The sequence below is a fragment of the Epinephelus fuscoguttatus genome, linkage group LG12 (assembly GCF_011397635.1).
Source record: "Epinephelus fuscoguttatus linkage group LG12, E.fuscoguttatus.final_Chr_v1".
NCBI lineage: Eukaryota > Metazoa > Chordata > Actinopteri > Perciformes > Serranidae > Epinephelus > Epinephelus fuscoguttatus.
This window is the reverse complement of record NC_064763.1, coordinates 41,517,224-41,532,276: the sequence shown is the minus strand read 5'-3', so window position 1 is coordinate 41,532,276 and position 15,053 is coordinate 41,517,224. Positions and strand designations below refer to the sequence as shown.

Here is a 15,053-nt window from a genome sequence, read left to right as displayed (position 1 = left end):
GGATAATCAACTGTACTTTAATAACTGGACGAAACTGAGCCTCGATGTACACCTATATCGCACCAATTCAACCCATAGAACACAAAGTTCCGGACTAACAAAGCTTTCGGAGGCAGCCCTCAGTGTCCCACCATGCAACAGTGAGCTAGCAGCAGCTAACCACCACATTTGACCCTGTGTGTGCCATGATGAATTAGACATCCGGGCTGTGTGTATGGAAGATGGCGACACTTATCCTCCCTGGTGAATGGATCAAAAACTGGGAAAAATCAGGAAAACACGAGTTGTGAGTAGATATACACATCAACACAGCATTAGAGTTCACAGTGGTGTAACCGTGAGGTAACTGTTAGAGAAAGACTGCAATTTAAGGCTAGTCTTAGAAGTCTGCTCGCGAGGGCTAACCTAAGCGCTAACGTTAGCAAGCTAAAAAACATTTGAAGTGGCTTGCTAACATTACGCAGCGCAGCTATTTAAAAAAGGGAAATCTTCTAAATCGTAGCTATTACACAGTGAAGACAACCGATTTACTTCATTTCGTAGATTTGAGTCATCACTTAAATTTAACAGCTTACGTTACCTGCATGCTAGCGATTTGGCTAAAGCTAGCTTACGCTCCCACTAAGCCATTCCATCATTTGTAAACACGGTGGCTATCAGAGCTAAGCTAGTTAGCATACATGCAGCTTACTAAGTTCCAGCTTAATTGAAGTGAATTTTATGCTATATTTCAGGTAGTTACTTAGCCGCCGTTATTTGCCAGCACACATACGACGTGCATTTGGCCACAAACGCTAGCTAGCGTTGAGTAACGTTGACAGTAACGTTAATAGCAATCAAGTGGAGGGAAACTACTGATCTTGACATAACGTTAATAGCAAGTTAGCTAGCTGTAACGTTAGCTAACGTACTAGTGACATCGCCTGCATTGCTGGGCGTTTCATTGCCTCAGATATGTGGGCATGGAAAAATAACCGATTTCAGTATTTTGTTCGATAAACGATCTCGAACATACTGCAGAAATAAAACCGTCTTCGGTAAGGAAGCTTTAACGGTTAACGGTAGTAACGTCAATGTACAGCTCACGCGATACACTGTCAGCTAACGTTAACTTTGAGCCACATATCTGTGTAACCCATCAGTTAGCTAACTAATTGATTGCGGCTGAGCCTCACGTCGATACAAAATGATGCACTCGGCGCTAACCGACGATATTTGGGGAGCGAGCACCAACTTTATCGGTGCAGCGTCAAACACATCAAGCTAACCGTAGGCTTCACCATAGAAGCTGGCCTTTACAACATCTGGAAATCGAAACCAAGGGCAGAACAGGGTTTCTAACTTTATTATTTTAGTAGAAGGGAAACTTTCCGTGACGATTTTGATTCATTTTTTTGAGCGCAGCCATCACCTAACGCTACAGGCGGAGACACAATAGGCTCAGCCACAGTGCTAGCTACTATTAGTGGATGTAGGCCTTGCATATTTAAGTAAGGCCTGCAGTGAGATCAACTCAAGACTACACCATTCTTAGTCGTGTATCGTCACATAAAACGCATGTATGTGGCTGATGGCACTATGACAGAAGCCTGTTTGAAATAGTTGCAACATATTCACACACATGCATATTAAATATGCAGAATATTCCCCTTCTGCATGTCTCTGACTCTGGTGCACAATCTGAGCTGGAGCTGAGGTGAAGCTGTGAAGCATCCAGCATACACATGAAGTGTTAAAATGCATTGCTGTTGGAGAAATACTTATTTATCTTGACAAAAAACAGTTAAAGGCAGTAAAGGTCCCATGTCAACAAGCCCTACAGACTTCCTGTCACTTAAAGAATGCTGTCCGGTGAAGTAACATCACAAGGAGGGGCAGCAAGTGAAAGGGCAGTTTCCATGTGATAATCAAAGTGTCACGATGTTATTACATCACCACCTTTTGTTCAGGATAAATAATGGCTGTATCAGAAATCCCACACCAACATGCTGTCTAGCAGGTGAAAACAGTATGTGAGATCTTTTAGTACGTTGAAAGCCTTAGTATGATACCAATAGTACATGAATTGTATATTATGTCAGGTGAAATAAAACAGTTTGCACTGGGCATTACGCGAGCATAAATATCCCACGATGCAATGTGCAAGTGGCAACAACCTTCATAACAATGGCCAGCAACTAAGGCAGCTCTGTAACATCAGTAACTAATACAAATCTCTCTAGAGGTGAATAACTTTGGTCATGGGTCTGCTGCCTTATGTGCTCTTTAGGAAGCATTATGTGAAGTGTTGTGGTAGGGTCACCATGACAGATAGATGACATATCACATGATTATAGAGCTTTGTTATGGATACAACATGGTTTGGGTTTTTGGTAAGCCATGCCTGTGCTGTGGTTTTAGGGATGTTGGTCAGTTAATCCACTGCTTTGACACTAAACATCAACAGCATCTTTAACGCTGATGTTAGCATTTAGCTTATTTAAGCATTATGTGGCGACAAAGATTACTGTGACATAACGTAACACAAGTTCACCTGCAGTTCACATTTTTAACGGCCGAGTAACGTCACTCCCAGAGACGTGATGAAAAACTCCAGAGGTTCATCCTGCTTGCAGATGCCATACATAGTTTTCAGTTTTGGACACAGCAACTGTTTGATCTTCATAAGCCGTCTAACATTATTGTAGACATTGATAAAGGTGGTTCGGAGCTAGGGTTGTCACGATACTAAAATTTCAAACTCAATATCGATACCCAGGAAAATATTCAATACTCTACCATTTTCGATACAGCAGCAAAAAACAAGATCTGTCCATACAAATGTATTTATCTACAGCCCTGTTTATTTTCTGTGCTTCTGGTGAATTGGCACCATATTTTCGTTGCTGATCAAATAGAGTTGGTAGTTTAGGCTCAGGATGCTCCTGGTTCTACCTCACTATGTGATCAGAGAACCAGGGGTTACGGGAGAAACCAAACGTTTTTTCAGCTTCAATCTGTGACTTTACAGTTAACATAACTTTTCAGACACACATAATTGTGTTGTCCTGTTAAACTAACATTGTGTATTAATGTTACAGACGGGCATGACTGATAAAGTTTTCTGCTTAGCTCCCACATTAACGTTAGAAGTTATATTTTAGTTTGATGCTGGCGACACCAGCTGCTCAGCTGCTGTACCTGCTGTCTGCAGCGTGCTGTGTTCACTTCACTAAATATTTCTAAAGAGCGCTATTTCCTTTATCATTTATGACCAAAACTGGCTGCTCTGATCCTCCTGCAGCCGCGCTGGCCGTATTACAGCAACAGAAATGTGTGCATGCATGCACAGCGACGACAGCAAGCCGGGTTGCAGCGAGGGCTCTGTGCCTGCCAGACGCTACCTGCACAGCGCGTGTCCGTCGGACCCGTCGCGCACACCCGACAGGCGCTGAGGTGGCGTGCACTGTTAGTATCGATACTTTTGTAAATTAGTATTATATCCGGATACAGCGTTTGAGTATCGATACTTTTCAGAGTATCGATACTTTTGACAAGCCTATTCAGAGCTGAACCTTTTTGCTGGGAAAAGTATAAAAGTGGCCTGTCAGCCTCACAAGAATATTAACCACGCTATGTTTGACCCAGGGACCCTGAAACTCTGTTGTCAGGTTGGCTCTGTTGAGCATCTCTGACTGACCATTGCATGTACTGTAGGCTTAGTTTTCTCAGTGCATCTAGCCTTGTATGTTTTAACAAGAAACACTGGCGGTACAAAGTATGTGATTAGTCTTCCTCTGTCTGTGCTAGATCTTTGAGGCCAGTTGAGCTGTCGGTGAACATCCTGAGCTAGGTTTTTATTTTTTCAGCTTGGATACATCCAAGTTGGAAAAAGTTTCGAAGTCATTTCTCCTCCACATTTCTCATTGGTGTTGGCATAGTGTTAAGGCATAAGTAACCCAGATGTTACAACAATATTGGTGTGCAGGTAATTGTAACCAATAAAGCCGCTTTGTTTGCATTGTTTTTCATGGGTGGGAATGAATTGATAAGCTGTATCAAGCAAAGTGATAGTATATAGGCAGTTTTAAAGGCTATGGATTGTCATGTTGGAGTAGTCTAATTGACCAGAATTTTCTGTCTTTATCTCATAGCGTACAACTCTGCAAAGAACTCACAGAGAAAACAGATCATGGAAGTGAGGTTAAAGGTAAGTTGACAATGACCTCAATGCTGTCATACACCTGTTATTTCTTCGCCAATCTACGTATTTAAACCAGGGATGCACGATAATATCGACACGTCATAGGTTTCGACCGATATTGGCTTTAAAATGAACTACTGGAATCACCCAATAGTCACGATAAGAGCATACATGCATAATATGTTAATTCAACTCCAGGAAAGACTTGATGATCACTAAAGTTAGAGAGGGAAAAAGTGGATATATCACTGTCAGTTATCAGCTGAATGAATTGTTACATGTTGGCATATTGGAAGGTAAAAAATCCAATATAGTGCATCTCTAATTTAAACTTTCCTGTTGTACACACAGACACTCATCCATCATGAGAATTGGGGTAGTTCAAACCGATCAGCTATGTAAGAAAAGGAAATATTTTAGAATTATGCACTAAAGTTAGAGTAGTAAAAACAGTGTGTTTGTATAGATGTAAGGATATTAAGATATTAGCTGCCTATACATTGGCACACAGTCAAGTATAACTTTATGCCAGTTGTATTTATTGATAATTTTACTATGTTGATTGAACATGTACATTGGAAAATGTACCTATTAAATAGATTACATTTATATTTATCCGCAACATGCAGTTAGTGTGCGTGCCAGTGGGGAATGACAATTTTAACAATTTTGTCCTCTTCAGTGAAATAATCATCAGTTGCAGTGATGAATGCCACCAAAAGACCTGATAACTTGGCTGTTTTTCCTTTGAGATTGTTAACAAGCAACACATTTTCACTCTCTAGCTTCTCAAAATACTGCCACACTGCAGATAGCTTTTTAAAAAATAATATGACAGCTTTCATTCAAGCTGTGACTTGTTCATAGCCCACTCACACCAGTGTGTTTGCTTTATCGTAACTTCTTTACTGATGCACAGCAGTAAACTTAAGTTTGAATGCAAACTGAAATATTTCGAAAAAGTGATAAAAACACAGACACACATGACAATAAGTTATTTTTAATAGTATTAGTAATGATTATCCATTTATATATTAGTGGTTCCAGCCCCTTGCGATGCACATCTGATCATTTTAGAAATTTAAGCTTGACTTGCAGAGGAAAGGAGAAAATTTGCAGCCTCTGGTTGTGCAAAGCTAACACAGACCCATCCACTTCTGTGTTGGTCTGATGCTAAATATCAAAGAGTCTTTTCCTGTCACTTCTGTCACTGCAGTTTGAGATGAGCTGTGTCTTGTCTGTTTACCCCTCCAGATATACAGGCCGCCTTATACGAGCTCTGCTGGCAGGTTGTACAAGGGAACCTGAAGTTGGATCTGGTCGTCAGCGTCCTCGGGGACATGATGGTACAAGTTTGGTTTTTTTGTTTGTTTGTTTGGGTTTTTTTTTTTTGCTTGAGGGTGAAAACAATATGAAACACATAATTGGCTACGCAAGGGTTGTAGCGATCCACAGAGGTCACGGTTCGATTCATACCAGGTTCGGGAGTCACAGTTTGGAACGAGCTTGGTATAACAGGAAGTAAACTAAATGTATAAAGATTCGTTGTTTTTATTTAATTAGAACAGGCAGTAGTGTAAGTGTCAAAGACAGACACAGTCCTCCTGCTTGGTAGGGCTGCTCGATTATGGAAAAAAATCATAATCACAATTATTTTGGCGAAATTGAAATCACGATTATGCGGCACATGTGATGACTTACATTGTTTACATGACGACATGTTATTTCTGTCTCTACATGGTCGCACGTTTACAATTCTTCTCTGCTCTCTGTATCACGTACGGCGGAGTTCGGCCCCGATGCGCGCGCGCGCACACACACACACACACACAGACCAACCTCTCTCGCTCTCCCTCTGCCATTTTCAACACGCTGTTTTTGAAATCTTTCGCGATCACCTGCCCCTTGCATTATTCGTTGTTCACCTACTTCACTGGCTCATGGAGTGAATAGAGAGGAGGGGAGGGGCGGTATTGCGAATGCGCGGCTTCCGTAGAAGTCAAAATAACATCTCCAGGCGTCCGTGACCAAAAATCATTTACACTCGATTCCATTAATTTTGAAATCGTTTGACCTCAAAATCGTAATCGCGATCACCAGACGATTAATTGCACAGCCTTACTGCTTGGCACTGAGGTAACATTTTTCCCAAACTTCTGCACCTTGACAGCTCTGACAAATACACACACCATCACAGCCCTCATCTATGCTGAGTATGAAGAGACAAAGCTTGCTTCATTCTGCTTGGTGTCTGCCCATGGCACATGGGCTCAGAAATTCTGTACAATCTCAGTTAACTTTTGTTTTTCTTTCAGGAACTCCGAGATGACATGCCATCAATTTTAGCAGACGTGTTCAGTATACTAGGTAAAATTGTTTTTTGTATCTAAAGAACTGCATTAAAAGTAACTCAAATATAGATTTTAATGGTGAGCAACCTTCACGTTTTTACTGTTACTGATATGTTTACAGATTTAGAGACTGGAGCTTTGGAAGAAAAAAACAAACGTGACCATTACACGCAACTGGTGGGAGCATGTTTGGTAAGAATATATTTTTGTATTAACAGTTGCAGCACACTTATAAACTCAAAAACTTTCATTGTCCTGAACGTGCGGTAGTGTAATCGGTATAGGAGACTTTTAAAACTTTGAATGAAGTTGATACCACTGTCTGCTGGTGTCATAAATGCATCACTGACGGTGAAGCCTGGGTCTGTAATACGCTACTACAACAAATAAATTAACAAGTAAACATTTTATTTCAGTTCTTTGTTCCGGAGGTCATCCTGAAGGAGAGACTGGATCCAGAAACCCTTGAGTCTCTTGGACTTATAAAACAAGCCCATCAGTTCAACCAGAAGATTGTGAAAATCAAGACTAAACTATTGTAAGTAGAATGCACAGTTCAGAAGAGATGTAGACACACATACATACAAAAGGGGCATTTAAATGTTTTCAATATTTTGTCTTTTCTTCTCAGTTACAAGCAACAGAAGTTTAACTTGCTAAGGGAGGAGAATGAGGGCTATGCCAAACTTATCACCGAGCTTGGCCAAGACCTCTCAGGCAACATCACTAGCCACATCGTCCTGGAGAGCATCAAGTCCCTCATAGGTACCTCACTAATGTTTTTTAGGGCGACCCAGTCTTACATACCCTACATCTACAGTCTTGTTTAATGTGCCTGCTGTGTTTTTTGTCAATTGACAATAATGGATTAGATGAATTCAAGAATATATGAAGGGTTTGTATCATCTTCACACCTGATCTGATCCCCACCTTCATTGGTCACTTGTTAGATTCAGCATTGACCTTGACATTGAATATTCTGCTGTTTGTGTGGGGCTTTTGCATGACCATGTACCCATATGTTTTTTTACTCATATACATCCTGCCGGTCTCTTGACACCAAGGACTGCCACTAGTGTTACTCAGGGCCTTAGTAGCATAGCTTTGGAATAATAATAGTTTTTATTATCCAGCTTTTTATTCTATATTCTGGTCTATATTTTTTCAAGCCCATTGTGACACTTTCTTAGAGGGTGATATCCTTGTGTTTCAAAAATACTGCTTAGACTCATCAGTTTTATTTTTTCCAGTTGCCTACAAATTCTTTTCTGCCTGCAGGATGTTTTAACCTGGACCCTAATCGTGTTTTGGACATAATCCTGGAGGTGTATGAGAGTCGATCTGACCAAGACGAGTTCTTCCTGTCTCTCATCAAGTCTTACATGTGTGAGCCACTCACCCTTTGCCACATCCTGGGCTTTAAGTTCAAATTCTACCAGGTGAGAATCACAAGACTGGGTCTTCAAAGTTACTGAAAGCTAGAGTGTGTTCAGTGTCTGTTTTTAAGAGCTTTTTACCAAGCCTGTTGCCACATGTCTTAAATGGCAGAACATAAACAATCTGTAACTGTAATCAAAGCGTGAGTCGTATTTGATTTGTCACTTAAATTTGACTTTCAGTTGTAATCGTTTATTTTATTGTGTCTTTGTTCCAGGAGCCGAACGAGGAAACCCCCAAGTCACTTTACCACATTGCTGCTGCTCTGCTTCATCACAACCTGATAGAGCTGGAAGATCTCTATGTACATGTAAGGCAAAGAAAAGCTTGAGTCCAGCCACTCGTCCCATTCGTTAAAAGAGACCACCAACAATTTGCATATGTCAGTCAGAATGTGGGCTTGAAGATGTGAACCTCTGATGTCCTCAGGATGATTTATCAGACCTTTGGGCCAAATACAAAATGAATGTTATTTAACCTTCATCAAATGTGAGGTCACTGTAGAATCCCTTTTCCTTGGACTGAAAACTCTTTGTTGCCTCCCTGTCATTCCAGCTTATGCCAGTAGATGCCACCATCGTAGAGGAACACAAACGAGATATCTCGGAGGCCAAGCAGATTGCACGCAAGCTGGTCATGGTTGTGTTGCCCTCAGAGAAAAGTGAAGACAAAGACAAGGAGAAGGAAAAGGAGGAGGAGAAGAATGACAAGGTACCAGCATTTGTAAATATAAGGCTGTTCTGGAGAAATGCAGTGTATGTGGATAAATGTTAAAAGCCATATATATACCCCACAACATAACAGCTTTATAACACATTCACTATGAAATACTGGAATATAAGAGTTTGCATGTTGTCTGCGTTGGGCCAGATTTTAAAACCAGTAAGTTTTGATGGGCCAGACATTTTTAGCCTGTGGTAATGACTGATTTCAAACAAATGCAAATGAATGTAGTAAAAATAGCTTTTAAATAATAGTTTTTTTGTTTAAAAAAAAAAAAAAGATCTCTGGTCACATATCTGACTCAGGCACATCCCACAGTGCAGAACAATAAAGTGAGCTATCAGTGCTGTCCTGCTGTCCATGCACAGAACCATAATAAGTGTCAATAACTGTAACCAATAACACTCTGTCCCTCTCTACCAGTATATCTCCCCACCTCCCTCTCCTCTTTCTCTCCCACATGTTAACTTCACCTCATGACATTGTCCATTGCGGTCAAAGAAAGGAAAAGACACAGGACATGTTTTTTTTTTACTATTCGACCACAGCGCAGATGTGACCACCAGGCGTGGTTGGAGTAGGCCAGACCTACAGGAACCAACTTCAAATCAAACGATTGAGTTGCTCCATCTACATTTATCTGTCCCAGACGTCTCAGATGCTACATCACGATTTACCTTAGATAATATATCATGTTTTCAGCCCTCAAAACATGGCACTGATATAGAGATAGGAATGGTTTTAAAATGCATCACTCTGGAGTGTGACAGCACTGCTCTGCTCACTGAACTTTGGCATGTTTAATAAGATACAGTCGCTTGCTCTTTCCTCTGCACACAGCCACCTGATAACCAGAAGCTTGGTCTGCTGGAAGCGCTGCTCAGAATCGGAGACTGGCACCACGCCCAGAGTATTATGGACCAGATGCCGTCCTTCTACGCCTCCTCTCACAAGGCCATTGCGCTGGCACTCTGCCAGCTGGTGCACCTGACTGTGGAGCCTCTTTACAGAAGGTGCTGATTTTTCTGTGTTTCACTTACTGCCCACTATGAGTAGTCAGCCCAGAAAGCATCCACAAGTACCTCTTATTACACAGCTTAAACTGACTCCTTTAAACTCACCTGAGTGCCAACATTTCATGCAACAAGTTGGAAAAGGAAGGAAAAAAGAATAATGAAGCCAAAAAATGAAAATAAAAAGCAGGCTCTGACACACTGGTCTGTTCCTCACAGGGCCGGCCTCCCAAAAGGGGCAAGGGGATGTGTGATGCATCCACTGAGGAACAAGCGGGCGCCTCGGCCTGTGGAGAGCTTCGAGGACCTGCAAAGAGATACGTTCAGCATGATCTGCTACCTGGGCCCTCACCTCTCTCATGACCCTATTCTCTTTGCCAAGATTGTGCGTCTAGGCAAGGGCTTCATGAAAGAGGTACAGAACTATCACCACTACATTACTACATGGGCACGAAAGCCTATTTTTGTTGCTGACTGATATTTGGTGTCCTTTTCTTCTCAGTACCAAAGTGAGAGCAGACCTGAGGTCAAAGACAAAATGGTAGGTGCTGTAGACTTTTTCAAAAGAGTAAAGTTGTTGTCTTGCTTTACTGGATCTGCCAGTTTATCTCTGTAGTGTATGTTACTATGACAACCTAATGGATGTTGATTGTATGTTCTTTGTAGGAAACACTCTTGAGTTGTTTCCTGAGCATTGCAGACCAGGTGCTACTCCCTTCTCTCTCCCTGATGGAGTGTAATGCTTGCATGTCTGAGGAACTGTGGGGTCTCTTCAAACTCTTTCCCTACCAGCACAGGTGAGATACACACACACACGCACACACACTCTCACTCTCACTACATGTGGCACTGTTTAATTGAGTTGTCGGATAGTAAACCCTCAGGCACTGCTCCAGGATGCTGTTTACTAGCTGGCAAGAAAAAGACTAGCACACATCATCGCACGGTGCTCATCAAACCATGCTTGATTGTTTAAAATGTTTTTTCCCCCTGTTACTTATCAAAACATCTTTTCTGCTCTGGAATAACGCCAGAGTTTTATTTTTAGAGTCTTTATTTAAATATTTTTGGCACACTGCTGATGAGCACTGACACTCGGCATTCTCAAAGGTTTTGTTTTACTTTTGTTATCCGTGTCAGTTTGTCACAACTAATACTGCAGCTTCTTGGATACGGAACATAAAAGCACTTTGTAGAGTATTTCGCTGTCTTGTACACCAAACTGTATCAACACTGTCAAAGGAAGGATTTGTAATGAAATGAAACTGGACATGTAGTGCAGGTGATTTATGCCCTGCTGTGTCGGTGTCTTGTACAGTGGGTTGCTCTCAGGGCTGCCCCCTGAAAGTCGGAGGCTCGTATCATCGGCTGGAGACCCCTCAGTCAGCTGAAGTTGCTTCAAGTCAAGCAGTTATCTTTTTTTATTTATTACTGATTCAGCTGACACAATGCGGGTACAGCCCCAGTTGCTCTTTATGCTGAATTTGTTGATGCATCTTAAGAGCCTTTATAACATTCCTTCAAGGATTTATTAATGTCATTACACAATACAGGATCGCACCCCCTCCATGTATTAACAGATGTTGAAAATATTTACATCATAATATAAACAATACTCACATTGCTTGCTTCAAATATGACATACAGCAAATACCTTGATCTGATTTTCAAGAGTAACTCAATCATTGAGGTGCAGTTGTTTTTATTTAAATGGCTGAAGGCAAATTATATAGAAATTAACCTTTTTTTTTTTTGCCTGATATCAGACAGAATTCTTGACTTGTTACACTCTGGTTTCATCTTCAGTCTGACATTACATCCACTCTAAATGATTCCAGTAGGAGTGGGGCTTCAGTGTGTCTAACCAGTCACTAGAGACCAGTGCATTTGCCTGACTCTAACGTCATTTTTAGTCCAAACCGATGTGTAGCCATGCCAACAAACTACGATGTCGGGGGGTATTGAGAAGACGTGTTGATGCAGAGCAGCGTCGATAGCAGCGTCTGTCAGTCTATGGCGCTTGCCATTGTTGTTATTATAACTCATTGGTTCCGGCACACCAATTGACAGTTGCTACTTCTCTGTTCATGGACTGCTTTGAATTGAATTATATGGTTTATCTTAAAATTGTTACTGCGTATGTATATGGATTATTACATCTCTGGTAGACTGCACCAATTACAATTTTTTTTTTTTTGGGCCGATACCGATTTCCAATTTGCAGAGTATTTGGACGGCCGATTCCGAGTTCTTTTTTTTTTTTTTTTTTCAAACCACTTTACAGCACACAAGATATTGCAATATTTTCTATCTTTGCTTTATTAGAACATTTTAACCAAGATACAACCAACTTTTCAATAATCATCTCAAACAAACAAACAACAACAGTGACACAGGTTAAGAAACATTTTCCTTTTTGCTCAAATATAACTTCAGGTACAGAATTAAAATAAGTAAGTAAAAAAGGCATGCATAAATAAAAACATAGATAAATTAAATAATAATTCTTGGTGTAGAGCATTTGTGGGTAATTTCTTGAATAGACAAAAAAGTAAAAATATCTCCTGTGGAAAATTCACACAGGTCTTCAGGACGCACCTGCCATTAAGCGTGCAGACGGGCGCATCTTCAGCACACGGACACACACCTCACCAGTTTCAAGCGGCACAGTGCAGCAGTGAGAGCTCTGCAGTTCAGTTGAACACGGACAGTTAACAACTTTCTTCTTCTGTCTTTTGATGTGTGTGCGAACAATTAAGGTGAAAAGCCGCTTATGTTTCACCTCTCACATCGCCCAATCCATGAGTTGCACATGTGCGTGTGTGTGTGCTGCTGATGTTACACGATGTCAATCATGCAGCGCGGCAGAAATTTGACCGCCGTTTTAAATTGTCATATTTTAGACTGGTCGCAGGTCATGGCTGATCACGTGAAAACCGGCCCGATTCCGAGCAGTGCAGATTAATCTGTGCAAGTCTAATCTCTGGTTGTGTATTGTTTTGTTAAAAAAAAAAAAAAAAGAAGTATAAAAAAATAAATTAAATAAAAACATTTGTGCATTTAAATCTGCTAAGTTGTTGTTCTGTTGTGCCATTTCCGAATGCTTCATAATTTAATTGTGCTCCCTCAGGTACCGGTTATATGGACAGTGGAAGAATGAGACATACTCCAGCCATCCACTGTTGGTCAAAGTCAAAGCTCAGACTGTGGAAAGGGCCAAATACATTATGAAGTAAGTCATTTTGCAGAACCCAGTGTACCATTAATGTACAATCATCTGTCTCTCTGAAGCTCTGGTTGACTTTAGCCATGTCTCCAATAAAGACACCAGGTTAGTACATGTGTCTTTGTAGGTAGGCTGCGTGCTTCCTATTATCTATGTGCTCATGTAAAATGTGCAGCTATTCACTTCCCCAGCTAATTCAGTCCTGTTCTGTTCAGCAGACTGTTGCTGATAAAGTAAACCTTGAACGAATGGGAAGCTCTCCCCATTCATTCAAGTCGAGTCTCTATGCAGTTTGTCAGTTGCCAAGTAAATTTTTGGGATGTTTTTTGTGGTCTTTCAGTCTTTTGCTCTCCCTGCATCACACATAACCTCACCGTCCTCTGTGCTAAGTCACTTCAGAGGACGGAGAGCTTCAGATACGGCGGCATTTTGGACAATAAATTCAGCTCTTAACACAGCTCACTCTCAGCAGAAACTCACTACCATCAGGACATCAAGGCCATCTTTTTTTCTCACCCTGCTGCCTCTTCCACACAAAAACACCCACTTCCTCTGCTGGTTTGTTCTGCTCGCAGTAATTTCAGGAACAAATTTGTGAAAATGACTGTTGGACTGTTAAAGGACAGTTTAACACAGACAGCACAAGAATTAAACATGGGACTTTAAATCCTGAGTTTTTATGCTGGTCAAGTTATTATTCTAACACTGTTCTGGTATTGAAGAAATCACTGACACTACTTTTATCTGAAGCTGACAACCATGAGAGCATTTTCCAATTGCTGTGAAGCTTACAGATATGACAGTCTTTGCTCGCAGCGCTCTTTGCATCGTCTTTTGTTTCTAATCTGCTGTTTCCCCGCCTTGTGCTTCTTTTCCTCCCCAGGCGGTTGACCAAAGAGAATGTGAAACAATCTGGAAGGCAGATTGGCAAGCTGAGCCATAGCAATCCCACCATCCTCTTTGATTATGTAAGTGTATTTTGCGGCGATTATTTTATTCTACTTAAGTGCCGTTTTGGAATGATGTCAGCAAACTGCAAAGACAAAAAATAAACAGCATTTTACAGCAGATAGCACCTTGCTCACCTCGTTTACAATTACACTCCTCTGGCTCTCCCATGCCCTTACAGCTGTGTCTGATCTGGGGACTGCTCACTCCTAGTGCTCTGCTTGCATCATGCATTCATGATGTGCTGATCAAATATGAAACAAGATCCTGTTTCTATTTCTCACCTAAACTGTTTTCAAAAACGTGTTTTAGCTTATTGTTTAACTGTAATTAAGGGTCATTTATTACCAGTTGGCCACCATGTTTGTTTCCTACTATAGGAATCTACTTTTGTCATTCTACTGCATAGACAGCCCAGTTTAATGGACCGTCTTTCCAGCAGTGAAATACTTTTTTAATAAGTGTCCATGTCACTTCTCTTCGTGTTTGTAGTAGCATTGAACAATGCAGTTTCGATATAGAAGATAAAACAATGAACATTGTTGATCGTTGCACATGCAGTAAGGGGAGGATGTACCATGTGGAGTTGTCAGCATCTTTATATATACCACCGCAACCTACCTCATCAGTAATTTCAAACACAGCTCACCTTTTGTAGTTGAGTCAGTCCCCTGATCTGTGGATATTGAAGCACATATATACTGTAAGGATACTGTGGTAGCATCAGCTCACGTGTAATGTATATCCTCCACAGCTGGTGATGTTATTTCCTCTCTCCTGTCCTGTCCTGTCCTGTTCTACATCAGATGCTGTCTCAGATCCAGTGGTACGACAATCTCATCGTTCCAGTGGTGGATTCCTTGAAATACCTCACATCCCTCAACTATGATGTCTTGGCCTGTATCCCTTTGATACATGTGTGTTTGCGTGTTGTTGGGGTGTATGTGTAAAGGGCGTCTTTTTGTTGTCTATGTTGTTCTACTTAACTCTGTCTTCAGATTGCATCATCGAGGCTCTGGCCAACCCCGAGAAGGAGAAGATGAAGCATGACGACACCACCATCTCCTCGTGGCTTCAGAGTATGTGGCTTCACAATTACTGTGCCGCGGTAGCAACATTAATTTGCATGCAAAAGGAGAGAAACTGTTTGATCTTTTAATGAGTATCTAACC

General features: G+C 41.2%; 1 protein-coding gene across 3 annotated transcripts in view; it reads left to right on the top strand.

Annotated features, from left to right (window-relative positions):
- Positions 1–169: 169 nt before the first annotated feature.
- Positions 170–15,053, top strand: part of thoc2 (THO complex 2) — a 31,421-nt gene continuing 16,537 nt past the window's right edge. For 2 of the 3 annotated variants that reach the window (XM_049591113.1, XM_049591111.1), the window contains exons 1-18: positions 171–286; positions 4,134–4,189; positions 5,438–5,529; positions 6,499–6,550; positions 6,656–6,726; positions 6,951–7,072; positions 7,166–7,299; positions 7,813–7,973; positions 8,189–8,281; positions 8,527–8,682; positions 9,535–9,707; positions 9,927–10,122; positions 10,210–10,248; positions 10,374–10,504; positions 12,838–12,939; positions 13,817–13,901; positions 14,688–14,781; positions 14,880–14,960. In XM_049591113.1, the coding sequence (XP_049447070.1) occupies positions 222–286; positions 4,134–4,189; positions 5,438–5,529; positions 6,499–6,550; positions 6,656–6,726; positions 6,951–7,072; positions 7,166–7,299; positions 7,813–7,973; positions 8,189–8,281; positions 8,527–8,682; positions 9,535–9,707; positions 9,927–10,122; positions 10,210–10,248; positions 10,374–10,504; positions 12,838–12,939; positions 13,817–13,901; positions 14,688–14,781; positions 14,880–14,960 (1,903 nt within the window). In that variant the 5' untranslated portion in view covers positions 171–221. Of the gene's footprint in view, positions 287–4,133; positions 4,190–5,437; positions 5,530–6,498; positions 6,551–6,655; positions 6,727–6,950; positions 7,073–7,165; positions 7,300–7,812; positions 7,974–8,188; positions 8,282–8,526; positions 8,683–9,534; positions 9,708–9,926; positions 10,123–10,209; positions 10,249–10,373; positions 10,505–12,837; positions 12,940–13,816; positions 13,902–14,687; positions 14,782–14,879; positions 14,961–15,053 lie in introns of all 3 variants that reach the window. The other variant, XR_007450518.1, reaches the window with a different exon arrangement.